Source organism: Mercenaria mercenaria, chromosome 10, assembly GCF_021730395.1.
Source record: "Mercenaria mercenaria strain notata chromosome 10, MADL_Memer_1, whole genome shotgun sequence".
In the NCBI taxonomy this organism is placed as follows: Eukaryota; Metazoa; Mollusca; class Bivalvia; order Venerida; family Veneridae; genus Mercenaria; species Mercenaria mercenaria.
This window is the reverse complement of record NC_069370.1, coordinates 76,939,943-76,967,937: the sequence shown is the minus strand read 5'-3', so window position 1 is coordinate 76,967,937 and position 27,995 is coordinate 76,939,943. Positions and strand designations below refer to the sequence as shown.

The window sequence follows — 27,995 nt, the reverse complement described above, 5'->3', positions numbered from 1 at the left end:
GGACTGATCGTTTACAGCCTTAAAGGTGTGAGTTGTACTGAACCCTATACTTCACTTGCAACCGACGGAGCTCCTTCAAAACCGGTCTTATATGATTGCGACAGGGCGCACTTAATAAGGCATTACAGTAGTCTAACCATGATGTAAACACACTGTTGACAAAGGGTTTCGTGGCATCACTAGTAAGATGGCGTCTGAATTGATCTATTCTGCGTAGTTGTGTATATCCACACAGAATTGACTTGCTGTTCAATATCCATACTGTTGTCAAATACTGCACCATGATTCCTAACACATTATATGAATTTTATCATCGAGTCACCGACCTTCACCGTCCTATGCAAAATCTCTACAGAATGTCAAGAAAAAGAGTTAACACTATCTGCGATTTGCATCTGTTACTTAAAAACGGGTGGTATTACAGATCGTCTAAATAAGCCCTTCACATAAAATGTAACATACTGATATTTTTGTAGCATTATTTATTTTATATGTAATTTAAATGATCATAAATATAACAGAAACAAGGTAGGGTGCATGTAAATAGATAGCTGTTTATGAGCACTGTAATATAACAAGTTTGAGCTTCAAAATCATCATATCATAAAACACTTTTAACAGTTGGAATGGGAATGTATACATAAAACTGTAAAACAAAATATAAGTATTATTTAAAACAATACTTAAGTTACTCCTTGGTACTGTAAAATGGGTAGAAAATGCATAAATTAGCATAAGTTTTTAATTAATCATATTCAGTTCAATTATTAACCAGAGCTGCTTTTGAGAAAAGGGCATGTCTCCCACAACTGCCTAATTATCTGAATAGTAAGTATATAGTGAGTCTAGATCGACTTGTATGAATGGTTCCGTAATTTTGGTCATGTGAGTCTCGACGGACTTGTATGAATGGTTTCGTAATTTTTGGTCAAGGGCCATAATTCCGAAGTGCCTGGGCCGATTTTGCTAGTTATCGAACTTGGCCAAGGAGTTATTAGAAAGCACATTTTGTTCAAGTTTGGTGAAGATCGGATGAGAAATATTTGACTTAAGAATGCGGACAAGCTTTGTGACAGACAGATACACAGACACACGCACAGACTGGAGTATATCAATATGTCTCCCACACCACTGTGTGGTGGGAGACATAATAACCTACACATGGCGACATGTTAATAAAACAATACGTTGCGAACTTCTGTTCATGTGATATAATTATGGCACTATAATATTAAACCAAGTTTTTAGATCTTAACTACGGGGCTTTGCAAACGCATACACACCAGTTAAAAAATAAAAATAAATCACCGTAGTCATTGTTCATTCTGTTTTGTTTCTCATTGGTTTATTCCACTTTGTTTAATACAAATCCAAGTTTTGAATACCATCTTGGATCGAATGCTAGTTTTCCGAGATATTCGTCTCTCGTATGGTTAAAATGAAGCTCTTCCAGACAGTCTAAGGCAAAATGGTGATAGTCTAAATAAAACTTGTTCGCGAAAAGTTCTCGCCTTGAAGCTAGCATTGGAAGGTCTCCCGTTCCAAATATACAGATCATGCGCACTCGCTTCCCTTTGCATGGCCAGTTGTATTTTCCGGCTCCCCAATTCTTAAAACGTGCAACAAACGGTTTGATATTCTCTTTCATTTCAGTCTCCGGATAGCCTGCAAAGAAAGGATAAGAACACTGATTGAATTATCTTGCCAGTTAGGTAAAATACATATAATTATTAATTCAAAAAACAAATAGTGTGCGACTGTCCCATATGCAGTTACGGGGAGAACAAGCGGGGGTTACCTCTGAGGCATCAAATTTGACAGCAGTAGACATTTCTCCTAAACGTTATTTTCGGACAGTTGCAATGTTTCTGAATTCCTAATGGATCTATACTGTGCACGTTCATCACATGAATACACTCAAAAAATGTCTGATTCAGTACATTGTACTTTGCTAATATATTAAAAATTTCTCAAACACTTTTCTGAAATTTAATATAAGTTTTTACAACTTCATGTTTATGTTGTCAGTAAAATATTGACTATTCAATAGCAACAGACAAAACTAGCATCAGACAAAACTATCATATAAATTTACTCAATTAACATTATTATTTTTATTACATGTATACCAGATTTATATAGCCCCATTTTCATGATAAACACGTTCAAAGGCGCTTTACATATAGCAAACGCTAGCACAGACAAAGAGCGATCTGACCAGAGGGACAATGTGAGATAAAGCCCCCAGAACAGATGGAGAGAAATCCTTTTTAGATACAGGTCTGTCCGCCTAACTTGGCCTAGCTCTTTGAGAACAGATAGTCTGGTTCTTTAACGTGCCCGGTGTATAGCACCGATACTGGGAAGAACCAGTACAGGCCTCTTAGTTAGCTGGGATACACTCAAGAGCATCTCAGAAATTTCCAGTGTCTGGACCGGGATTTGAACCCCGGACCTCTGGATTGACAGTCAAGCGTGTTTCCACTAGACCACCGGCCCACCCATTATTGAAAAATAACAAACTAAATTTATAGCATCTTATTCTGGCAGATTATTTTTCTTGGATACCGTATTTTACAAAAGGTAGAAATACTTTCTTTTTAGCACTCTTTTTTATAGTAGATAATGAACACAAGCGCGGGAAATTAACGTCCGAAGCAGAAGTGACGTCATGATGTTTTGCGTTACGCACAATGACAAAGTTCCATTTTAGTTTGGCTGTGACTAAATACAGAGTTGGTGCGCCTGTGATATATTACAGACTCCGGTATATACCGGATTAACTAAATTTGAACAAAATATCTTAAATGTATATATTTTGTAACCATGGTGATTCTAACCGTAACCTTTAGTCATATATTATGCATATTATACACTAAATGCGCGCGGACATGCAAAAAAATGAGTATTTTTGCCGTGCGTTCCATTTGATAATAATTCCGCGCTGCGCAGAACGGCTGCACCAACTCTGCAATGAGAAACATTCTTTTAGTTTTATCGTTTGTAGCGTAACGTTATGTTCTACGATAAACTAACGTATTTTGAATCGAGAAATTTATCAAGGTACCTGCTTTGTTCGTAGTTCACATAAACAATATGTTATCAGTGCATGAACCACTAAATGTAGAGTAAAACCTGATTCAGGCTAAATACCTTTTATTGTTGATATATTTTTTGTGCTGTATTGTATGTCCATATCATTCTGTGATATGTAGTTTGTACAGCGCTTTTGAACGTTTATTTTATAGATGAAAAGAGTGCTATAAAAATCAGGTAAATAATAATAATAATAATAATAATAATAGTTGTCATTAACAGCACGAGAGTCATCTGGCATGGGGGTGCCAGATGGGTTTTGCCGGCATGGATAAAATTACTGGAAACGCCAGTCCGGTGTGCAAGAATCTATTTTTGACTTTAAGGTGAAGAAGGTGTAATTCAGCGACGTCTGGCGGAACGCCAAACGTTACGCTTCGCAACTTCGCGTCATTACGTTCTATTAAGAAACAAAATGGCGCCGAGTGATGCGGGAGGGCGATACACCGGACGTTTTTTTTTTTTTTTTTTTTTTTATTCTCGGCTGGATAATCTTGGTGGTTAAAGGTACCAAATAAAGACCAATAAAAAAATCTTTAAAAAAGCTACACATTTTGAAATATACTACTAAACATTACAAAAGCCGTGCAAAATTCGTTTGAAGTCAAAACATGTGCAGAAAAACGACTTTTTATATTTTCCTAACGGTATCAACTTGCTCAACATTTGTTACTGACAACATCTCTGTAGCTAGTCCTGGCTTCCAAAACTCTAAATGCCGCTTTTTTATATTTTATTTTTTTCATAGTTGCGGCTTTAGAGTTTTGGACCAGGCCTACTATGAAACCATACCAAAATAAAAAGTTGTCCAACTTTTCGTCGCAAACGTAAACAACTGAAATTTTGAACGAAGATGTATGGATATCTTGATAAAGTAATCACTTCTACATCAGTTAACACCATTTATCAAATTTTGGAAGCAAATCTTACAATAAAACCGCCGATTTTTACAAGTCACTGCTAGATCAGCATCATTTTGGCGGCCATTGTTGAATAGCTACAACGAGATTCTCGCATGACGTAACAGCGCGAGCCGCTAAAAATACACATGTAGAGTCTCTAGAGCACCTTGTAAACAAAGGAAATGATTTATACATACAAGTTTTCTTAAGGATTTATCTATGAAAGTAATAATTCAAATCAATTTCAATAAAAAATAACCATTTTCCCAAGTGTTTGTGCCACCGGGATGCTGATGCAACTTCAAATACGAAGCGGCACATGTGAGTGCTCTCTTAGCGGTTCGCGCGGGTGAAAGGTCAGTCTCGTATTTCAATGGAGCAAGATGGCGGCGTAGAGTAAACGTTTCAGACCAGTTCGAAATTGTCAGGTAGTTCTGCCATCAATTATGGGTTTTAATGCGTAAAATTTGGCACAATGGTAGATTTTATTATATATTAACTGATCAGAAAGTGCTGCTGCCGATTTCTTTTAAAATGTACAAACGCGAGCTTGTCAGATTTCTGGCCCGATTATTGGTATGATTTCCCTACGGAGTGCACTTCAGCTCTCCCGTCCAAATCCAGTATATAAACCGAGAGAGCTGAAGATCTTAAGCTACTCTGTAGCAGGTTTGTTTAGATGCAGTAGTTCCAAAAGATAAATTATAGCAAAAGCAAGTAAATTGGCGGTCGCTCAGTCCCGAATGTGTTACAACTTTGCATGCTGCATATTATTCCTACATGGTTTTCACGTCTCTATCATTTTTTAAAATAAATGTAACAAAAATCTTGACGCACATAATGAGATGCATGCGACACAATGTTATGTACATTTTAGACTACGTCAAGGGCCATAACACTGGTCTGACTGTGTGAAATCAAATTAAAACATTATACATGTATACTCAAATGGTAATACTGGTAACAATCCTGTGAGGTTTGATTACTCTAGGTCAATACTTTCTCAGATATGTCAGACACTATTTCGGACTGATGGACAGACGTGCGAGGGGAACACTAATTGCCCCGATCAAACATAACTTGGATAGGACACATAAAATATATATTTCATATTGTTACATTCTCTATGCAAAGAAAGTTACCACCAGTTGCACCGTATATTACACTTAAAACACATCTTATGCTATCTAGGATGTAAATTGTTTTTGAAAATACCGCTCATTACACCTTCTTCACCTTAAAACGTCATGGCGTCATTTCTGTGCAGTAGCTCTACATCGATTTAGAACGGCCGAAAAGCGTTATAACGTCAGAAATGCATAATAGTAGAACCGAATGTACAGTAGCTGGCAATAATTTAGTTAGTAGGTTCTTGACAAAATTATTAGAAGGCTCGCTAAATCATGTCGTTCTTTTTTACTAATAGTCGCCTACTTGCCTGATATAAACAGCTACTGTACATGTAAATCTTATATCATGTGCTAAAATATCTAACCTTTATAGGATCCTGGTACTTGTAAACTTGGATTATGGTTTAAAGATGCAAAAAAGGTTTCATCAGGCACTTTGGTGTGTTTTGTCCAATTCAAAAAGTCACGTGCTCTTTGATCATGTAAAACATAGTCAACATATCCTCTACTTGCTACAATATGGACAGATCCTTTTGTTGGAACAATCCCGTGCGGTGGGGTTCCCGCATTCTCCCATCTGTCTTTATTGGCACTGGAAAAGAAACAGACAAAAATGCATCAGATATTTCATATAAAAATGATCAAATAATGATTATTTTCTGAATAAGAACATTCTTTAATGTGAGGACACTATTTTAAGATATAGAGGAATTTTCATTTAATAATTGATTATATGAAAAGGAATGGTTAACTTCCGCTCGTAACTGGTTCTGACTGAAAACCTTAAATTTGGCTTTAAGATTTTCAAAGAACTAGTGTAGAATAAGAAAAGAGAGCTGTATTTGGACTTCTTGTGACTATACCTAGTAAGCGTTCATTTAATTTGGATCCTTTAAAAAACGTAATCTTGTTTGTATGAAGTAATTAAATAATGTAATATTTTTAATGTTGTTAGATTTCAATACATTTTTGGCTGCTGGAGTGTCATACTTTTTATGTGCTTTGCAAAACATCTATTTTGAAATAAGTCTGGTGATGAAAATCATTCGCGCTTCCTAGCATCCGTTGAAAAGAAATTATGTTATAAACGAAATACTGAATGTACTCTGTGATGCAAAAGGACAAAAATATAACAACGAATGCTGAATTTAGACTTGGTGTTAAAAATGTGCAACAGGTCATTTATCAAGTTATTTACAATTCCTTAAATACAAGAAAAATGAACATAAATGTCAAAAGCTTACAAACGTGCGAATATTGTTAAAGGGCAAATCGTGACAAAGTGAAATGACTTCTTTATATTGTCATATCTTAGAGAAAATTTAAATTTGATTGTATATCTAACAGTAAACATGCACACAATACATGTGTATATCTGTATATCAGTGTATTTATGACTTTTTAAAGGACAGTATTGATTGCAAAATGAATAAAATGCATTATTTAATGTTTTTGAAATTTTATTAAAACTCTATCAAAATATAATTATAGGTTTGAATATGTGTCTATGTAAAACCTAAGTCTTCAGTAAGCAAACGACATCTAGCTTCAGTCTTCATGAAAACCAATGCAAAAATTTGAATCAGAGAGTCTGTATTCAATTTAATATGAATACCAAGATTAAAATTTCTGGGTTTTTGGGTTTTGCTCCACGCAGTTTTGGCCGAAGTAAGCTCTGGCTACCATAACTTAACTGACGCTTTTTTATCCAGGACCTTTGGCTCAAATAGCAGGTATTAAAATTTCTTAGCTAAAATTTATTTACCTAACAGTCAACATAGTATAGTAGTCGCAACTTGACCGCGATGGTTGACCTTAGGCTGACAATTCATATCGATTATTTCATTGTAGAAATCAAGGGTGCTTAGGGTAGCCGTGTATATTTATATGGAATTAGTTTGTATACAGCGCAGTATCAAAGTATATATACTTACATAAGATCAGTTAAAACTTTCAAATACACTAATTTATATTTACACATATACCGGTATTTCATTTTTCTCGTGCAGCTCGTGTTTTACGTACACTCCTTTTCAATAATAGGTTGTGCCTCATTATGTATTATAATGCAAAGTTCAACCACCGGGGTCAAGTTGCGTCTACTATAACACGGTGCACAATCACGTGGTCTATGACGTCATGCTATAGGTATCGCGCCAAGCATTCTTTGTCAACAAAGCGTCGATTCAAGAAGAAAATTCGTCGTAAGTATTTTGTTACAAATTTTTGTAAAATGTCTTTAGTATGTTGCAAGTCCTTTTATAGGTGCGTACCTCCGATCACACAGCATCTGCCCGTGTCTGCTTTAGTTTGGCTGGAAAACGGGACAAACTGACCAAAATCTCAAAATCGCTCATGTTATTGCTCCAAGCCGATTCCAGAACCGCATTAAAACCAGCTTTCTCTTGCTAAAGTCTTCAAATGGCCGTTTTGGTTTGGTACTTTTTGTCTTCAAACATCCGCTGATTAATTATTTTTCACGTTAAAGGTGTTATTTTCAGGTATAAAAAGATATGATATCGCGACAAGTTCTAAAAGATAAATGCTATCGCAACAAGCTGAAACGATAATCTATTTAAGTCCGTTTTCCCATCAGTTTTCATACGTAAATCAACGCATATCACTCTTTTATCTAAACACGATCTGTAAGTCGAATTTATGTTGTGTATAATGCGAGTTTATAGGCAAAACACGGAGCAAAAAATATGCCATCGCGGCTAGTTTTAAAAGATAAATGATGTTACAACAATCTTAAATTTTAACTTGGAATTTAAGGCATTGCTCCCATTAATTTCCACAATTACCGCTTGGTACTCTTTCATTGAAATACAGCTACTGGAAAAAAAAATAGGCAAAAACAGGGAGCTAAGATTATGCTACTGAGAAAGATCAATGATATCAAATCAAATATCGCATAGAAAGTACTGTACAGATTATGACAAATTTCAATGGCTAATCAATACATCTGAGAAAATAATTATTTTAAGATACATGTATTGGGTCCCAAGAAAAAAAGAAACTGGTTAAATGATAATGCAAATGCTAAATTTATTTTAAGAAAATATAAGACATTCGATTATACGAGCTGTTCTTGTTTTACAGGTTCTTTTACTATCGAACTAGCCGGGAGACTGTTTTCGATCTTGTGGACAAATATGAGCGCCGAGCAGATGACAGGTCCATACAACGTGTGCCCACTAATAAACGCTGTATATTGGTAGACAGGTAATACAATGCAACCTCTGTAGAGCAAGACCCTTTAGATACAAATATTGACTGTTATGTAGAGGTTGTTCTGGAGAGGTAAATTTGATAGTATATTTCAGCTGAGGGAAATTTTGATATGTTGTTATAGAGGGGGTTTTGCTTAACAGAGGGCCGCTCAGGAGAGGTTGTACTGTAACCTATATTCATTTGAAAATAATAATAACGATAATAATAATGATAATAGTAATAATAATACCATTAACAAAATTATTATCTATAATGATAATAATAGGGGAAATTCTAGTCTGTAAACTCACTTTGCAACGGCAAACAAACAAACTTCATAGGAAACGGCGTCATAGTACAAAATAATTGAATAAACTCTGGAGAGACCAGTCGAAAGCAAGACAAACAAAACCAACACTCGAGTTGAGTCTGTTCATAAGGAACTATGAGCAAAACAAAACTATCGACGCTCTTGGCCGTGCCGTAAGCAGTACATGTATGTATTCATTTGCTTTGGGGTTAAATACGTGGCGATATGTTATAGCAGGCACACGACACGTCACATCTGCATTTATAATAAGTCTTATTTGAATCTTATAAGACTTACCAGTTTTTGTCTTTACATTTTTGCTTGTTACAGGGACTACGACTTCGATCGCTCAAAGAGAACTAGGGCCTTGTGCATAAAAAAGGTAGCTACATTGAGCATAAACAGGAATGCTGTTAAAAGGATCCCTTGGTGTTTCGTGGGACAGCAGTACTAGTGAAAGGCAGAATGAAATTAGTGTAAGAATTGGACTCGACAACTGATGATACACAGCATGTTGGCGTGTTAATTGACATTTCTTCTTTTCGACTAAAAATTCAGACTGCTGACATCAGAAGTTTCTTTCAAAATGCTATTTCAGACATTATCATGAGTCAACAGACAAAATTTGAAGAATTTCTTTATGTTAAAATTTTTAGTTATTACACAGTTATTTCTCTTAAGCCTTTAAGGCCATGTATCATGACGTAGATTGAACTTTTCGTTTAAACATCTGTAACATTTTACAACTAACACATTCCAGAACTGTCAGCTTCAATTTTATTATTTTTAATGACATGTAACTTCATGTATAATAATACGTAAACAATGATTGTAAAATAATGTATTATGTCCCAAAATTCAGAAAAGTCAGAAAATTAGATACTAACAGCGATATTTGACTTTATCAAAATCTTTAACCAAAACATTCTTAGTTGAAACGGACATAACTCTGTCAAATTCAAACAAAGAAGCAGGAATCGTTTCATTGGTGTAGACTTTGATAGCAAATAACTATTTAATGTTACAAGTCAATGGCTTTGATAGTAACAGATATTTGAATTTGAAAGCCGCTTAAGAACAAAAAAAAGAGGCACGAGGGTTGCATCATGCCAAAATGCTATTTGACACAATGACCAGAATGTACCACAAAAAATTAAGATCAACATGTCTTCATCAATTTTTTCAAAGTATTCACTGGTTTAAATTACACAAACATTCCTGCGACGTTGCCTTATATCCCGATTCAGGAATGGCCTGTGCTTATTCAATGCACCACATTGTATGCAGGCAGACTCCGGTTGTCTTCATGACTCCGCATGTGCTCGGTGAGTTCGTAACGGGTCATCACCAGATAGCCGGAAATGTCAGAACTAAAAGTGCGAGGATTGTTCCCTCTCCTGTCGTGAACGTTTAAGTGTGAACTTATGCTCTCTTCCTCTGAAAATTAATAGAAATAATGCTGTGATACTTTCCAAATTTTAAATAAAATATATTATGCACTTTTGTCGTAATTATCTGCATATTTGGGAACCATGTTTTAGATATATACCAAACTTATAGTCATTTTCTTCAGAATTGTTGTATTCACAAGAGGAGAGGCCAAGAGCTTGTATGGCGGCCGTCCTCTGAATGTTGCTGATGCTGATGCAACTGAGCATAGGATAAACAGATCAAATATTTCGTAAATACACTCAAAAAACGTAAAGGATCGGTTGATAATTTTCCATTGATTTACAAGTAAACTGTTTCATTTTTTACCAGCTGTAATTTCAGTATATATTCTCCTGTAATAAACTGATTCATACACTACAGTTCTTCGGTCATTAAGTTATTCCTACAGGAGTTTAGTGTGTCACACGTCTTCGAGATTCCAAGGTATAAAATTTATAAAGTTATAATTTTAAAGAAAATGCACATTGTTTTCAAAAGCTTCTGAATGTTATCAAAACTAAAAAGTTCAAACTTCGCATATATGGCCCATTTTCTGTCCATTTGCTACACAGATATAAAATTACAGAAAATAGTTACCAATGCCTATCGAGAGCTGAAACCCCTAGGGAAACGTTTCTGTGTGACTTTTCTCGAGCGTATGCAAATTTCGCCTCTGGCGGAAAGCCTTGCCACTCTGGCTGCACACGTTTGTCCTACCTTCATCAGCCATTCTGCGTTTGAATCTGCAAATAAAAAACACCGTTAGCTATCTTATTTATTATGATTGAGAAAAAAAGCTAATTTGAAAATTGAATACTAAAGCTATATACTGCGTTGATTTTGCGTAGGTAATCTTTTCGAGATTTTTAAAATTTGCGTTAAGCAAAAAATAATTATTACGCTTGTGTCTTGAATGTGTGCTTATTAAGTGAAAATCGCGTATATAAAAAATAATAGCCTCGCGAATATACCGCTCTATATCAACACATATTAAACATATTTATCATGCTTTAAAGCCTTTGTTTTAACCTGAAAATCTAGCTCAAACCTTTCAAGCCACCGTCATTGCACACAACAGTTTCAACTTGTTGCGCTAGCATTTATCTTTTAGAACTTGCCGCAATATCATATCTTTTTATGCCTGAAAATAACACCTTTAACGTGAAAAATAATCAATCAGCGGATGTTTGAAGACAAAAAGTACCAAACCAAAACGGCCATTTGAAGACTTTAGCAAGAGAAAGTTGGTTTTAATGCGGTTCTGGAATCGGCTTGGAGCAATAACATGAGCGATTTTGAGATTTTGGTCAGTTTGTCCCGTTTTCCAGCCAAACTAAAGCAGACACGGGCAGATGCTGTGTGATCGAAGGTACGCACCTATAAAAGGACTTGCAACATACTAAAGACATTTTACAAAAATTTGTAACAAAATACTTACAACGAATTTTCTTCTTGAATCGACGCTTTGTTGACAAAAAATGCTTGGCGCGATACCTATAGCATGACGTCATAGACCACGTGATTGTGCACCGTGTATAAGAAAATATAATGAAACTGTTGTACATCGGCAAATCAAAACAAAAACTTAGCACATGCAATCAGTGGGAATGTTAAGGTAAGGTTTTTAGAAAATGTACTCAAATTGTGAATGCCTGTGTTTAATGTAGGGCAAAACGTTCTGTGAGTGTGCTGCCTTTTAAAAGTTTCTTTAAACATGACTTCATCCTATCTGCAATATGAAACTAATCCTTTCCCATGGGTACTGCCTACTAGGCTTGTCATATTTACATGTTTTTGTTTTAAAAAACCTATCGTTTTAGCATTAGTTCTCCCGAATGTATTAATGAAAGGTTACTATGATTGCAAACTATGTCGACATCTCGAGGGTTGAGCGCAATACTGCCGTAACTCCTTCTTTATCTAATAGTATTGCGCTCAGCCTCGAATTCTGTTTGTATAGACATATAACATAGAACGTAAAATCCTTGTATCCTTGATACCACAAACACTCTACTGTAGATTTGTTTCATGAATTGAAAAATATTTTTGTTACATAATGAAACATAACTACTTTGAAGATAATTATATTTTCAATGCCTTTCGGTGCATATCTAAATATTTAATGTTAAATGCCAAATAGGTAGTACTAAATGCTACTAAATCCTAAACTAGTCATGCTAATTGCCAAATATTTCAAATGTTATATACCAAATGTAAATTGCGAAATGTTGAATATCTAATATTTATTGTGTTTTAGCTCAGGATCTGTACCTCTTTAACTGGTTCAATGTTTCATGGTTCATGCGACAATTGGACTGAAGTGTTTGCGCTAAACTGTATAGAAAAAAAGATTTTTAAAGAGTGAAAGTTAAATAACAAGAGCCAACGACTATTCAAAGGATGCATTCTCCACTAAACTATTCAACATATTTTACATAAGCACATAGCAATAAGCATTTGTCATTGATTGTACCACATTTCGCAGATTATTATTAGCATTAAAAATACGACAATTTCCATGCGACTGTCAATATTTGATATTAAAACAGTTGCAGTTAGCATTTGGCAGCCTTACAAAGGGTGTTGAGATCAAGAAATCTTTAATACAATTTGTTTCTTTTTATATAGGTTTTAGTGACACCAAGTCTGGGCCCATAAGAGATAACATAAAAATATTTTGTGCTACTAAAGAGGATTTCACAGCGGTCATATGGACTCGAACTAACGCCCATTAACTGACAATTTACAGAAATGCTTCATGCATGTAAGGTACCTCAGTGCGCATTTCCAGACAATTTATTTTTATATTTAAGAAATGATAAGTTCCCAAGCGTGGTTTATCGTAGAATAATCCGTGTTTTGAGTTCCTATGCTTAAGAATATAGGCCAGGTTTATGTACATCTTACTCAATGACATGTGATTATTTCCGTCTGTCTACATCGGTAATAACGTCTAATTTTTATAACTCTTTACTGTTTGTTTTACTTAATATATAGATGTTGTATTAGAAAAAATACATACTGTTCAACGGTTCCCTCCAGATCGTTAGCACCATTGTAAGCTTTTAATATTTGCACCAGTTCGTAATTAGTTCTTAACGGAAATTCCTGTCCCGTTAAATTGATAAAATATTTCCATGATTTACTTTTGTTCCATAACTCTTTCATGCATAATAAGTCCGGTTCTAAAACAGTCATGGTCCCCCATTGCACTTTATAACGCTTACTTGCGATGAACACATTGTCGAAGCAGCTAGCAATGTTTGACATTGCCTTGAAAATATCATCTGAACTCTTTTTATCTACATGTATACAGTATATGTTTTGTGGTCTATAAATTGCTCGTAATAGTCTTTCACTTTGTTCAATATCTTTGAACATTAACAAGCTAAATGCAATATGAAAATTATTTTCAACTTCTGTTAATGAATCTGTGATATAGCCTCGTTCAGATATAAAGGTTGAGCAATTAGAGGTCATCTGTATATATTTTTCAGCTGTAACGCCAACCTTTTTATTTGTTTCAGATGCATTTTCCGCTTTTAGCGTTTCGTTGTCATTGCCGTCAATAATTGCGCGGCAATTTACTTCTTTAACCGATCTGTCTACTTTGAAAAAATTGTCCTTTTCTAGATATGCATGTTCTAATTTCTCATCTGATACTATAAAAGGTTTTGCTTGATTAATAAGATTGGAAAGTCCTTTTATATAAACTGATTCAATATTAGATTGTTCTGATCCATTAAAGTACCCTTTTAGTTCAAGAACTTCGTTTGTAAGATTATATTTATCCACATGAAAGTATGTTTTGTCAGCGTCGTTTCTTCCAACCACCGCATCATCAAAGCCTGTGTCAACAGAAGCTTCTTGTCTTTCAGTCTGAATATTTATATTCCATTCCCCTTCTCTCACAATAAACTTGTACTGTGCAAGATACAGAAGGAGTCCACACACTGTTAGAGCTGCACCGATAGCCCCATACTTCAGCACAGCCGTGGCCATAGAGAAAACTAACCATCGGACCAGGCGCTCTCTTACCTTAAAAATAAGAACAAAATACTCATTAAAAGATCAGTTAGAAAAGAACAATTATCGATCTATGTAAACTGCAACAGAGGATAGCATAGTCATGCTGTTACCAGTCCTTCTATATTTATTGTTTACTTGGATACAAATATAAGTCAGCAGAAATATTTCAGTGTTACCTTGTAAGTCTCTCTTGTTTTTGATTTTTATACATTAAAAATGCTCTACAAATAATATCACAATGGTTGTTGAAATTACACTTTCACAATTTTACCAAGACAGGTCTTGATTAGACCCCACAGCCTTCTTTAAAAATACTGATCTTTAACCAAATAAACTCTCTGTTAAAATACTTTTTTTTTTGTAATTATGCATGTCTTTCCAATGCTCTGAGGCAAAAAATGATTTAAGGATATTAAAACTGCTTAAAAACGTTTTGGCTGAGTTGGCTGAGTTTTAGGTTCAAATGTCTTTTTTTTATGAAAAGGATTCTGTACAATAGTTTTAAATTTTGAAATTTGCGTAATAGAAGTTTCTGATTTTAGTTTTAGTGCCTCTGTGGTAACACTCAGTGCTATTAAGAATTGGGTATATTTGCCATTATATTATAATTTCAGAACCTAACTTAACCTTAAACAAACAGCAAAAGGAATTGGTGATGGGTACGATTTTGACTGATAGGCCTTACAAAATCGAGAAAATGCCACGACTTGCGTTGAAATATATGTAATTATACTACATTCATACAGGAAAGGCAAACGTGAAGCTTAATGTCCGTTATTATGTGTACATGACCTGATCTGCTGGTTGCAATGGTTATTGTGTAAGATATGCTGGGAAAAGACATAGGTCATTTTTCATAAGATTACATGGAAAATCTGTTTTTCAAACCGTAACGCTATTTTGCAGCATACGTTCGTGAAGACTAATGATAATAATAATACTTTTATTTTAAGAAGTATATAGTATACATACAATTTATTTCCAGGACTTCAAATTTATTTTGAATACATGTACATTTATCCATTGATATTATAAAATTCGAAAGCAAACATTTGTTATAAAATGTAGGTTAATTGATGATTTGAAGAAAAATAAACATATTACCAGAACAATACATGAAAGTATCGTATGAAAGTATCGTCAGATACCTTACTCAGATACTTTAATAGTAAACTTTTATTTTGCGTTTACATGTTGATAAATTGTCCTGCAATTTGATTTTGATGGAATTAAATTCCACAAATGTGTGTCTATGAACGAGAGTATTCGTTTTATGTTGTAGTTGTGTGGGGCTTCAACAGAGAAAGATCTTCATATTATAGGTTTGCCAATATGAACTGTAATTCTCAAGACGATTATATTTTCCAAATCTTATCAAAATTTGTTATATAACAACAAGTGCTGTTTGTAAAACACGAATGTGTCCCATGATGGGTTGTCTAATTTTCAGTCCATTGATAACTATGACCTTGGCTTACTTACTCTTAAATTAATATGTTTCACCAACCTCAGCTTAACCATACTATCAAGGTCAAGTGTTTTCTTGACCTTTGACAGTCTGACATAAAAAACAACAGGAGTTTTCTACTTCATTAAACCAAATAATGCTATCACGTTTGGAGGTTCTTGGTAAAGTGATTCTCGAGTTACCGTGCTGAAACAGTTTTCAATGTCCATGTCCCTGTGACCTTGACCTTTGACCTATTGACTCCAAAAACAAAAGGAGTCATTTTCTGTATACGCCAAATCATGTTGTCAAGTTTGAATGTTCTGGGTCAAGTATTTCTCTAGTTACTGGGCGGACACCGTTCGCTCTACTGACAGACGGACAGACCGACATACAGAACGACGCGACAGGCATGTGCAAAGTAATATACTGCGGTGGCCTAATAGATAAGGCACCTGCCCCGCAATCGGAAGATTGAAGGTTCCAGCCTAGAGGCGTGACTTGTTACTGAAGTGAGACCGGTTGGTTGGCCGCCAGCCAGATAAATAATTGTTACCGATTGCCTACCTGCCTGGTGCCTGGCATTAAAAAAATAGGAATCGGGAAGTAATGCTGTTCAATGTATGTAGGTGTCTCATAGGCCAACTTGGCTGGCCCTTTAAATAGGGATGACTCTATAATAATGAAACATTTTTTTTATACTCCCGCTTCTTCGAAGGAGGGCATAATAAATGATATGAACGACAGTCTGGTAGACAATTATTTTAATAACAGAAAAGGAAGTCAGTTTATTGCCCTAAAATGCTGAATGTTAGCTCATTTGTCCAGCAATCAATAGATAACATTGCGCTAAATGTGGAAAGTAGTCCACAAAAAGCTTTTTGGTTATAAAAGTATTCTGACATTTTTAAATAGTGAAAACTATTAAAACAAATGTAGAAATTGAATCCTATAGTACTGGGATGTATTTGATATTTACGGTGATATTTAACGAAATTTTGCGGCCATCTAGTATTTTGGAGTTTCGCGAGTTAGATTTCGTTAACCTTTAATTGCCTCATTTACTTGTTTAGACCCTATATTTATCATTTATAAAAAAGTAATTGTTGCACTACGCCCATTTGTTAATTGCATGTTTACTATAATAACTTAATACATATAGTCAAATAATAGAAAAACTTTTTTCATTGTTTTACCTTCAGAATGACCTTGACCTTCACAGGTTTCTGTGTCCTTCAATCTGGTAACAATTTCTCAAAATGTTTAGACAACTTAACTGTTTCTACAATCATGGATTGTTTTTATTCACGTGCTCGTGAAATGGCGCATTTACCCCATTCACTTTGTACAAGCCGTATTTACTTGAATTAGTATCAATTATCAATATGACTAGATAATGATCTGCTTTAGCATAACAGAGGATTTTAAACACAATTTGATGATAAATATTATAAATAACAGAAACGAAATGAGTTATATGGCCCCGAAATGGGGAATTTTACACTGTTTCAAACATTCGAGCCGAGTACTATTTCAGAAAATATGGAAACCGTGTAGAAAAAGTGCTTTTGCAATGAAACATACCGACAGTAGGTAGGAACATTAAAACTACATGTATTTAGAAAGTTTGATATACAGTTGTGAAAAGGGTATTTACAAAATTTAGGTGGCCATCTTGGATTTCCAAGTCTCAGAAGAAACAACATAATTTTTCAAATATAATGGTCATTCACTTACACACTCGTATAAAAATTATTTGTATGTCATCATGTACCCTTTCCATGAAAACCTGGGACATGTGAAATACATTTGAGCCGTGCCATGGGAAAACCAACATAGTGGGTTTGCGACCAGCATGGATCCAGACCAGCCTGCTGTTCGCTAACAGTTTCTCTAATTGCAATAGGCTTTGAAAGCGAACAGCATGGATCCTGACCAGACTGCGTGGATGCGCAGGCTGGTCTGGATCCATGCTGGTCGCAAAGCCACTATGTTGGTTTTCTCATGGCGCGGCTCATTTGTATTTGTAATGTTTTCATTACCTTGTTTATTTAAGTATCCAATATATATATATATATATATATCCATTAACGAAAACGTCCGTACATTTTAAAAGCGTGCGCAAATTTAATCTTAAATCAAGATAAACTAAAAATAAAGTACACTAAGACTTGTGTTGATCAGCTTCAACCTGACGTTTGATAATAAATAATGAAATCTGTTGAAAGTATTAACATTACAGTTTTTTTTAATGAGACAAAAATGCGTATTTCCAATGTGACACTGCACCACATAAATACATGTGTAATTTTACAAACCTAAATCTGAATCGAAAACACAAACGTTTGAAATATTCTTCCGGATGATCAAATTTCTTAACGACAGATTTTTACAGATTAATCCGATATTTATTTTTTGTTAACATACTGGTTTCAATTTCATGAACGTATTACAAAGGTAAAACAATGAAAAAGATATTGTATTCGCTCACAGTCGCTTAACTATAATACTAGCGTTTACGAATTTTGTCATCTCAAAACATTTGATAACTACTAGTATTGAAACAAACAAAAAAAATGGGAAATTAAGTGAGCATGTGTATGCCGTCACATTTACAGCGGCCACAGTACGAACAAAAGTTTTATTTTGACATAACCACACAGCTCATCGCCATAACATAACGAAAGTTAACATAATGTGTTTGTAAAACAAAACATAATGTATCATTTTATTTATACATTTATATTCCATTTACAATATCTTACATGTACATTATCTATTACTAAGGAATTTGAGATTGAATTTTAGTCGACCATTTCCGTGTAATTACGTCATCTTGAATTCTTTTTCGGTCATTACTAGCTGACCTGGCTTTTCTAACCAATGTCAAACTAGTATAAATAGGAAGAATACGTCATCGGTCAGAATTTCTAAGTCGATAACCTTGATTAATGTTCGATAAGATTAAAAGGGTAGACTTTCCGGAAGGACAGAGTACCCCAAACACAGCCAGAGAGCCAGGCCCGCAACAAAAAGAAACATACAAAAGAAGAACTGCTTCAAAATTCAACAATAAGTGCATCTTAATTATATGCAAAATACAAAAATGGTTAAGGGATGGGGGTGTTGGAGAATGTTCGCTCTCTCTCTTTACTATCTCCATTTACAACTTCAACCATAAGGTGACTCCATTATATACAAGGCAGTCTGGAGGACAGCTAAATCCCCCGCCACTGCTATGGATAGTGAAAGGGTAAACCTTTGATTTTAGCTGTGACCTTGACCTTGAACTGACATGGCTGACTCATGAATTCTGCACATCTTGATGAGGTGATCATTTGACCCAAGTCTCATGAAAATCCTTCAAGGGGTTTAGGAGATACAGAGCTGAAACCTTTGACCTTCAGTTGTGACCTTGACCTTGAGTTGACATGGCTGACTCATGAGTTCTTGATGAGGTGATCCTTTGACCCAAGTTTGATGAAAATCCTTCAAGGGGTTTAGGAGATACAGAGTGGACACAAAATGGAAGGCTCAAACCTTCGACCCTTAGTTGTGACCTTGACCTTGAGCTGGCATGCTTGACTCATAATTTCTGCACATCGTTTTGATGAGGTAATCATTTTACCCAAGTTTTATAAAATTCCTTTAAGGGTTTTAGCGGACACGAAATGGAAGGCTCAAACCTTTGACCTTCAGTTGTGACCTTGACCTTGAGCCGACATGGCTGACTCATAAGTTCTGCACATCGCCTTGATGAGGTGATCGTTTGACCCAAGCTTGATGAAAATCCTTCAAGGAGTTTAGGAGATATAGAGCGGACACAAAATGGAAGGCTCAAACTTTTGACCCTAAGTTGTGACCTTGACCTTGAGCCGGCATGACTGACTCATGGATTCTGCACATCGTCTTGATGAGGTGATCATTTGACCTAAGTTTGATAAAATTCCTTCAAGGGGTTTAGGAGATATAGAGCGGACACAAAATGGAAGGCTCAAACCTTTGACCTTGAGTTGTGACCTTGACCTTGAGCCGACAAGGTGACCCATGGGTTCTGCACATCGTCTTGATGAGGTGATCATTTGACCCAAGTTTTATAAAATTCCTTCAAGGGGTTTATGAGATATAGAGCGGACACAAATGGCAGGCTCAAACCTTTGACCTTGAGTTTTGACCTTGACCTTGAACCGACAAGGCTGACTCATGGGTTCTGCACATCATCTTGATGAGGTGAACATTTGACCCAAGTTTCATGAAAATCCTTCAAGGGGTTTAGGAGATATGGACCGGACACGATTTTGTTACGGACGGAAGGACAGACGGAAGGACGGATGGAAGGACGGACGGACGGAAGGACGGACGCAGACCATTCCTATAACCCCTCCGCCACGGCGGGGGATTAAAAATCGTGCAATATAAGGGAAAAGTATCACACTAGGTACAAATGTTGAGTTTTAGCTGAAGAAAACAAAAGGATAGACAATTCTTTTCACATACTTTTGCTGTGTATTAATGCCTTAATAAAATTAAGTCTGTAAAGAAACTTGAACGTTAACCCTTTGAGTGTTTAATGCGTTCATGTTGTACTTTTGCTTACATGTGTCTTATATCAATAATATTTATTTACTTTTCACCAATTTCTATCATGTACAAATAATTGAAATGATAACGTTCTTGTTTGCGTTATAGATAAAAGCCTGTCAATACTTAATAACTTTGTCGTGTATATTATTGCACAGCTCTCTAAATAAACTGTGACATATGGATAAGATACTTGATTTATTTCTTATAATTTTCAATCTTCTCGGCCTGTCTCTCAACAGTTGCTGTATTCTTGTATTTGTAACTTGAACAATAAACCTGCATGCCGCAAAATCTTTATATAAATCAGCGGTGTATGAAAACTATTTTAGGACTGGTTTTAATGTATTTTTTCTCGTTTTATTTTTAAGATATTTCAAGTACATGATGGAAAAAATGAGAAAACATGCCAACTCCGTAATCCAAATCACTCTGGTGGAGTTCATGAAGTAAAATTAAAACAAAAATCCGATAAAATTTGTAAACATTGTCATTCAAAGCGATGTGTGTATTGAGAGACGTGTCCTTATCTAAATAAATCACTACAGTTGTACACATGATACAACTTTATATGGTCCAAAAGACAGAGCGGATATGAGAAAACCGACCTACAATATATTTCTATCCACGACCCTAGTGCTTTGGCAAAAATATTTTTTCTGCTGAACTATACAAAGAAGCTATTAATAGTTTTTTTATCAACAGAAAGGCAATATCACACAGTAAATTATAGCAAAACGTATGAGCAAACGATGACTACATAAATTACACGTTATCAATAATTCCAAAATACAGACTACATACTTTTTGACTTGTTACCCTAACCACACTCTTGTATTAAATAATTGTTTGGCATTGACTTATTTCGACAACGTGGTAATTTGTCTAGTTTTTTTTTTAATTTTGTTTAGATTTCGCTTTTCTTCTATTTCCTCAGTGTAAGTTATACAACCAAAGGTTTCCACGAGGTAACGTAGTGCGCGTCACATTAACTGCAAATAATATGCATAATATGCATAACAAGTTTACAAGATATCAAACTGAATCCCTGGCTGTCTGTAATATTAGCTATTATTCGTAAATGACTCACAATATGTGTATTCTAAAAAGAGAAATATATAAACGATTCGTGTTAGGCCTTTATGGTTTAGCAGTATATCACAAAACCACATAAAATTTTAGTAAACAAACAACATCTTTAATATTTTTTACTGTTCTGTCCCGTAGAATTGGATACTTAAAATATTCTAAAAGAGTTGTCCCCCTTTAAAAAAAGAATGCCATTTGTAAAGAAAAAAAAGTAAACAATTGTCAAAAACGATATCTAACCTAGATATGAAAAGTTGAAGCACACATACACTGTTGCAAATGCATTAAGACATTAACAGTTTTTAAAAATGGTGAGAATTTAAAGGTGTTTAACTGTCCAGAAGTGTGGCCCCTTTATGCAGTTCCTTTCCGAAGTTCAATATATATATATGAGTAAATTGACAATGGTTTTGTAGAATAATATTAATGTTTCATACGCTGTTTAAGGTTCATGTAAAACAATGCTTTCTTCCTATGATTTTGTGATGTTCGAACTTCCTTCTCCGAAAGATGGACCTAACTCGATAAAAATAGAATGATAACATACATCAGGCCAAAAACTGTATATCGCACTACAGAAAATTGTTTATTGTTTATCTAACATTGAACAGGGTCGCAAATATTATACATGTATATTATAGCATGTATAAGATACCGCTTATCTGTCAACAGAATCTAAACTTTAAGCAGTCTTGTCGTTATGTAATAGAAGAAGGGATTAAAGACTTGCTTTAGCACTTATACATACTGCAATGATACATAATCCAGTGTTGTCTTATATTATCTTTTTAATTTGACGCTAACTTTAGCAAATGTGACGTGTTTGTATTTCATTTTTGACGGATTAAATGAAAATTAAACAAAATTATAGACAGATTTTCATATGTAGTCACAATGCTTATACATGAAACATGCTTCGTTGTGTGTCTCGCTAGTGACGTTCATACTACCTGTACATCGATGCAAGCACCAGGAAAAATATTATCTTATTAAAAACCTTGCCGAAAACTGAATAAGAGGCTGTTAAATGCGTGCGTGAAACGATTGGATAGAAACATGCATGGACACCAGAAAAAGCATGTATTCCTTATAGTTTCAAGTGAATACATTCCGCATTGCCTTGTCATTTTTGATAATATCTTCTTTCGCCAAACAACTTTTTGTCAAATTTAAATCGAAACCATGATCATCGAAATGATCCAACTAACAAAGTGAATACTCACACTTTTATGTTTTCCGTCAAAAATAAAAAACATAAAAAAGTTATCACTTGATTCAGAATATAAAATAATAATAAAAAAATAATAAAATAAGCGCACGAAGTTCGTGTGAACGTTCCGGCTGATTTCTATAGATATAGATCCTGCGACAACATTTTGTACCTGTGTTCATTAATTGACTCGAAACTTTGAATTTGTTAATTTCTATCCATATATATATATATATATATATATATATATATATATATAACATTTACCACTGACTTTGTTTCATCGTTAAGGTAACGTCTCGTTCCTATATCTTTCCTTGGTGTTAATCATTAGGGATCATAAAATACCTTTGCTTATTCCTTAAGTTGATATATGTTGAAAAAAAAACAACATACCTTAAGTCTGTATTCCAAATATTTTAAAGTTTGAAAGCTATCTATTTGTACAGTATGAGAACTTTGGTCTGATAAAACTGTCTTTACTTTGCTGTCATGCCCTGAACACGGCGAAAATCAGTTATATTAGGTCAGATAAGGACTTAATAGGATGAAAAGGTACTGATAACGCACCACAATCAATACGATGGCGTTTTCGACTTGTCAAACACGTGTAACTCTAGTTATCTCTAGTTGTTAATTAAACAAAATTGTTCAAAGTGAATCATGCTGAATTTCAAAGCACAGTAGATTATCGTTTTAAATATATAGTGTCTTTGAATTTTATATCATTCAGAGGTAAGAAAGTATACCCTTCCACTTTTAGGTTGTGTGTAAATATAACAGTAAGTTATTCATATACAGTGCAACCTCTATACAGCAACACCCTTTAGGTGATACTAATATTGACCGTTATGTAGAGGTTGTTGTTCTGGAGAGGTAAATTTGATAATATATTTCAGCTTAGGGACATTTTGACGATGATGTTATAGAGAGGTTTTTGCTTAAGAGAGGGCCGCTCTGGAGAGGTTGTACTGTAATAACAAAGCTGCATTTATGACGACAGTATGAACAGACCAAATTAATACAACTTAAACAGTTTTTATAATTATTGATGAGACATTTATACTTCTGCATCTCTCACAATATATGCCTCTTTAATGCATTTACAAATTCTTTTTATTTGAACATATAAGGCAATTAAAAAAATCAGATTTGGCCGCGAGATGCGTGGCATAAATTTGATACGAATATAAGAATATTTTGGCAAATCATTAAGAAGTGATACTCTGACTCTACTACTTTATAATTGCAATCTAGGTAAACTCTATTTATTCTATTAGTTTCTACATACCTTCCAGTTTCGATACCTATGTTCTAATAATCTGAAACAAACAAATAGTTTTCTCAAATAATCATTTTCAATACAGTCAGGATACTTTTCATGGTTTAAATTTTTCATAATAATCTTTGGGTGTACTATGTACAATACCTATCTACTCTGGCTCAAACTGATCTCGTAATCTGCAAGACTATTTATAAGAGATCCAACATGTTTTGCACGAAAATGTACACCTTTTATAATATAATTCTTCGTAGTGATGTTGAAAAAGCATATACACTAGCGTTCCTGTATTATTATTTATTTTCATCCAATCATATAATACTCTCCCTCTCTCTCTTTACACAAAATTGATATAGGTTATGATTTTCTAAGTTCTCCTAAAACAGCCATATTTGATGTAGATGGTTTATCACCAAGAATCCTTTCAGACTGTATTGTAAACAGTCAATAACTTCTGCACGGTATTATAAATTATGGTGACTGATTGCTGCCAACTTCGCCGTAACAAAGCGAAAAGGCGAGGTTTTTGGTTTTGGTGCACTGTCGCCTTTTCCCTTTGTCGCGAGCGCGAGGGCGAAAAGGCGAGATTGAGAACATAACAAGCGGAAAACCATAATGCGAAAAGGCGAAATAGCGAGATTAACGGCGTGATACAAATCTCGCCTTTTCGCCTTGTCGCTTTATCACCCGGGACAAAGCGAAAAGGCGACAACCCGCCAATACCAGAAATCTCGCTTTTCGCCTTCCCGTAACGCATGCGCTGTATAAAATATACATTCGTTTGGGATAATTTTAACCGAAATTGTCCAGGTATTAACACCGGAACTGTCACAGCTCATAACAGTGGTGTGCGCATGCGCTAAAGGAAGGTGACAAAGACAAAAGGCGAGATTTTGGCGCGTTGTAGTCTTTTCGCTTTGCCGCCTTTGTAGCCCCATTTATGCATTCAAAGTGCATGTAAATTAATATACTCTTACATGAGGCAATAAATCTTTATCAATCTCTTGTCAGTCTCGTGTTTTATTTACTGTTAATGTTAATATAATCCTTCCATGTATCATACATAACTAATTACTCGATCTTCCTAATATTAGACCTTTCTAACTTAAACTGAAACATAAACCGAATGCATTGAAAATCGGGGACATTCTCAACTGTTACGAATAACAAAGAAACAGTCACCACGTGGACTTGTGATTTTTATGAATCATAATTTGTTGCATGTTTGGCGTCTACCCAAACAATAACCGTGAATATTCCAGATATTCCAGATTTGTTTAAAATTAAAGGTTTCTTATACAGTGTACATGTAAGTGTTTTACTTGCGTCAGATATTTTCCTCAACAAATTAATAAATTGCAAAATATTTTATGCATTTTAATAAAATGATAGTTCTTGATGCAGAGACTCAGATTTTATGCAACTTCGGGACAAAAATGAACGTTCTCTGATTTTTTTTTGTTATATATCAGCACAGTGTTTGTTTAACTGTATGTGTTACAATGTTTACCATGCAGCAAAGGTCAAAAGAAAAATTGCTGCCCTATGCGATAATAGCGGACACATATCGATTAGATTTTAGAAATTAGTGATGAAAATGTATATACTTGTACATACGGTTATACAATGTCATTAATATGTATTCAAACATTTCTCCATGTTTGATAAATATACGAAGTAGAACTTTTTCCAAGGCTCGCTATGTCGCTCCGATAATTGGTTTAGCTTAAAAAGTTGTTATCACTAATCCTAAGGATTTGTGATCCGGTTGTATCGCAACATTTTCAAAAGTAAATGCTAATGGATGCTTTCATAATTTGTCAAAACTTTAACACAACAATTGACATCTACAGTCTACCTATAGTATATACCCTTAACAAAACATTGTTTAAGCCTTAGGTATGTACGTGTACTATGAGGGTTTACTAATCAAACGCAAAGCATGAGAAACCTACATTGCTTTTTTGCCACCGTAATACGGCGGAGATATTGTTAATTCAGGTAAGACTGGAGATATCTTCTTAAAGTGCAAAGTATTAGCCCAACGCACTAAGAACCTGACAAAAAAGGGCGACAGGTTTTGCTAATGTTTAAATGCAGTGCTTCAGGTGACTGAAATTAATGCTATCGCTATCGCTATTTGTTTTAGTTAGAATGTCAGTGCAGAGCTTTCAGGTCAATCTCCTAGCACCGGTAGTGAATTCCGTGGCTTGTCCGGCTAACTTAGCCTAGCTCGTTGCGAATAGACAGCCTGGTTCTTTAACGTGCTCAGTATATAGCACTGATACACACAAGGATTGCCTGGGTTCCTGACCAGTACACCTCTAGTTGGGTGGGAAACACTGAAAAGCGTTTCTGAAAATTCCCGAGTAGCTGCCGGGGATCGAACCCCCGACCTCAGGATTGGAAGGCCAGTGTGCAAACCACTGAGCTATCCTTCCACCCTTATGATAACGGTTACCCTGTTGTAATAATGTTTTGGTGATATGAAGATTTCTATCATTAAAATCCTCTAACTTTGAGCAAGCTCTTGCAAAACGAATAAGCTGTGAAATATAGACAACGTATGATGGTGCTCGAGGAATATCTCCATGAAGGTGGGGAAGGTTGACAATTTCAAAATTAAAATCGTCTCTTTTATCACATATTTTCATTTCTAGAGTATTAATCACAAATGTTGTTTAAGCTGTAACTCCTTTGCCTGCATTTTCTCAGAATTGTGGTCATTTTGTAACTAGAAAATTGGAACTTCTTGGTTAGAGTTTTCGTTTTGATCCCCTTACTCGAATATAGTTCTTGCTTATTGCTTTGAAACTTTGCTTATTTATTTTTATGTAAACGCACTGTATTACACTTCATTCAAAAATAGCGAAACGTTCAAACGTCCAGATGTGGTGAAAAAATCAGTTAGTTTAAACAAAGTCTGATTTTACTTCATAATATCCATTTAAACAAAGTGACTCCGAATCGCTAGCATAATTCACAGAATTGCCAATGACATCTTGTCGTTCATTTAGAACGAACTCCGAAAATATAATTTCAATATTCATATTTTCTTTCCATTTGTTAACAGGTTCATTTTGTAAACTGCACAGATGTTGTTTTATTTAACGTAAGTCTGCTTTCCGGTTCATAATAGCTGTGACGTCATCTAAGAAACGTTCTCCCGACGTTATGGCAACCTTGTTGCCCTTTTTTGCTGGTCAAACAGAGCAATGTTAACATTTTGTTACCACTCCAATACAAAATGTACTTACTATTCATTCGAACAAATTATTTGTAAAATACATAATTCTGAAAAAACAAGACATTCCGAGTAATGTATGACAATATAGATTAAATAAGATTTCAAAGTCGTCACTTACTTTGCTCATGACGAGACGATATACCGTTCTGTCGCAGCAATGCTCTGGTATGAGATACTAGGAGGAAATTATATTGTCACTCACTTCTAACTTAATGTTTAGTCAATATTTGTATGTTGTAAATCTTACACTTCTAGATGAAATGATCGCCATAAAAGATAAAATTTAAATGCATTAATGAGTTGGTTGTATTTTAAATTGATGGGTACTGGTTATAAATTGACGAAGTGTACTGGTTATAAATTGAGGAACTGCCTTAAATCTTGACACATACTTCATGTCAACGGATTGCTGAAAACGCGACTGTTTAAGCCCCATAAATTGCTGTATCTTCTTAGGACAACTTGCACATTTTTATACACTCTCGCAAGGCATATGATTTTTTTTTTCCTTTTTTTTTTTTGACAAGGCAAAACTTAACTTCAGACCACTGGCGCCAGATCAGAAAGAAAATGCCTCTGTACATGTTATACCTTACCCCTAGGTATTCTATAAGAATCATGGTCATGAAGGGGAACATTTACTAACCCGTTTCAATCGCGCATTTCATACTTAAAACACGCGTACTATGGATATCAAACATGTGGTAATTTATCTTCCATTGTGTCCCGGTCACATTTCTTCAATACTTCTTATCTTAGAAAAACAACGCGTAGTTTATAGTTATTTCAACGTTACACAAAAAACTTGCTTGACCTTCCCTAGATTACAAAACCATTCTGATGTGAAAATGTATGTCAATCGTTTACTACACGCGTTCGCTGAAATGTGAAAATGCAGCATAAATGTGCAAAATGAATAAAATAAACAGAACAGATGCAGACCAATGTACGATTTTAAATTAAAGATCATTCATCATTTCCAGTTTTAGTGTAAAATTGTATTATTTTTTTAATTCTGTTTTTGTTTG

General features: G+C 34.8%; 1 protein-coding gene and 1 long non-coding RNA gene across 5 annotated transcripts; both read right to left on the bottom strand.

Annotated features, from left to right (window-relative positions):
- Positions 1-465: 465 nt before the first annotated feature.
- On the bottom strand, positions 466-27,109 carry LOC123561080 (beta-1,3-galactosyl-O-glycosyl-glycoprotein beta-1,6-N-acetylglucosaminyltransferase-like). Of its 4 annotated transcripts, none has more exons than XM_045353254.2 (4): positions 27,086-27,109; positions 13,105-14,120; positions 5,494-5,720; positions 466-1,665 (listed from the first exon to the last, which is right to left on the bottom strand). In XM_045353254.2, exons 1-4 carry the CDS (start codon positions 27,092-27,094, stop codon positions 1,346-1,348), a joined length of 1,572 nt encoding a protein of 523 aa, XP_045209189.2. In that variant the 5' UTR covers positions 27,095-27,109; the 3' UTR covers positions 466-1,345. The 4 variants fall into 4 exon arrangements, with proteins under 4 accessions (XP_045209189.2, XP_045209191.2, XP_045209193.2 ...); XM_045353256.2 differs by lacking the exon at positions 27,086-27,109 and adding an exon at positions 22,835-22,970; XM_045353258.2 differs by lacking the exon at positions 27,086-27,109 and adding an exon at positions 17,877-18,044.
- LOC123553405 (uncharacterized) lies at positions 9,836-13,079 on the bottom strand. The gene is made up of 3 exons (XR_008365899.1): positions 11,521-13,079; positions 10,680-10,825; positions 9,836-10,088 (listed from the first exon to the last, which is right to left on the bottom strand). It is a non-coding gene; the product is annotated as an uncharacterized LOC123553405 (long non-coding RNA).
- Positions 27,110-27,995: the final 886 nt, after the last annotated feature.

Coding starts and splice junctions, on each gene's coding strand:
- LOC123561080 (XM_045353254.2), bottom strand. Junction 5,721..13,104: donor CTGGAGGGAACCGTTGAACA/GTATGTATTTTT, acceptor TTTCTTTTCCAG/TGCCAATAAAGACAGATGGG. Junction 1,666..5,493: donor AGTACCAGGATCCTATAAAG/GTTAGATATTTT, acceptor CTTTCTTTGCAG/GCTATCCGGAGACTGAAATG.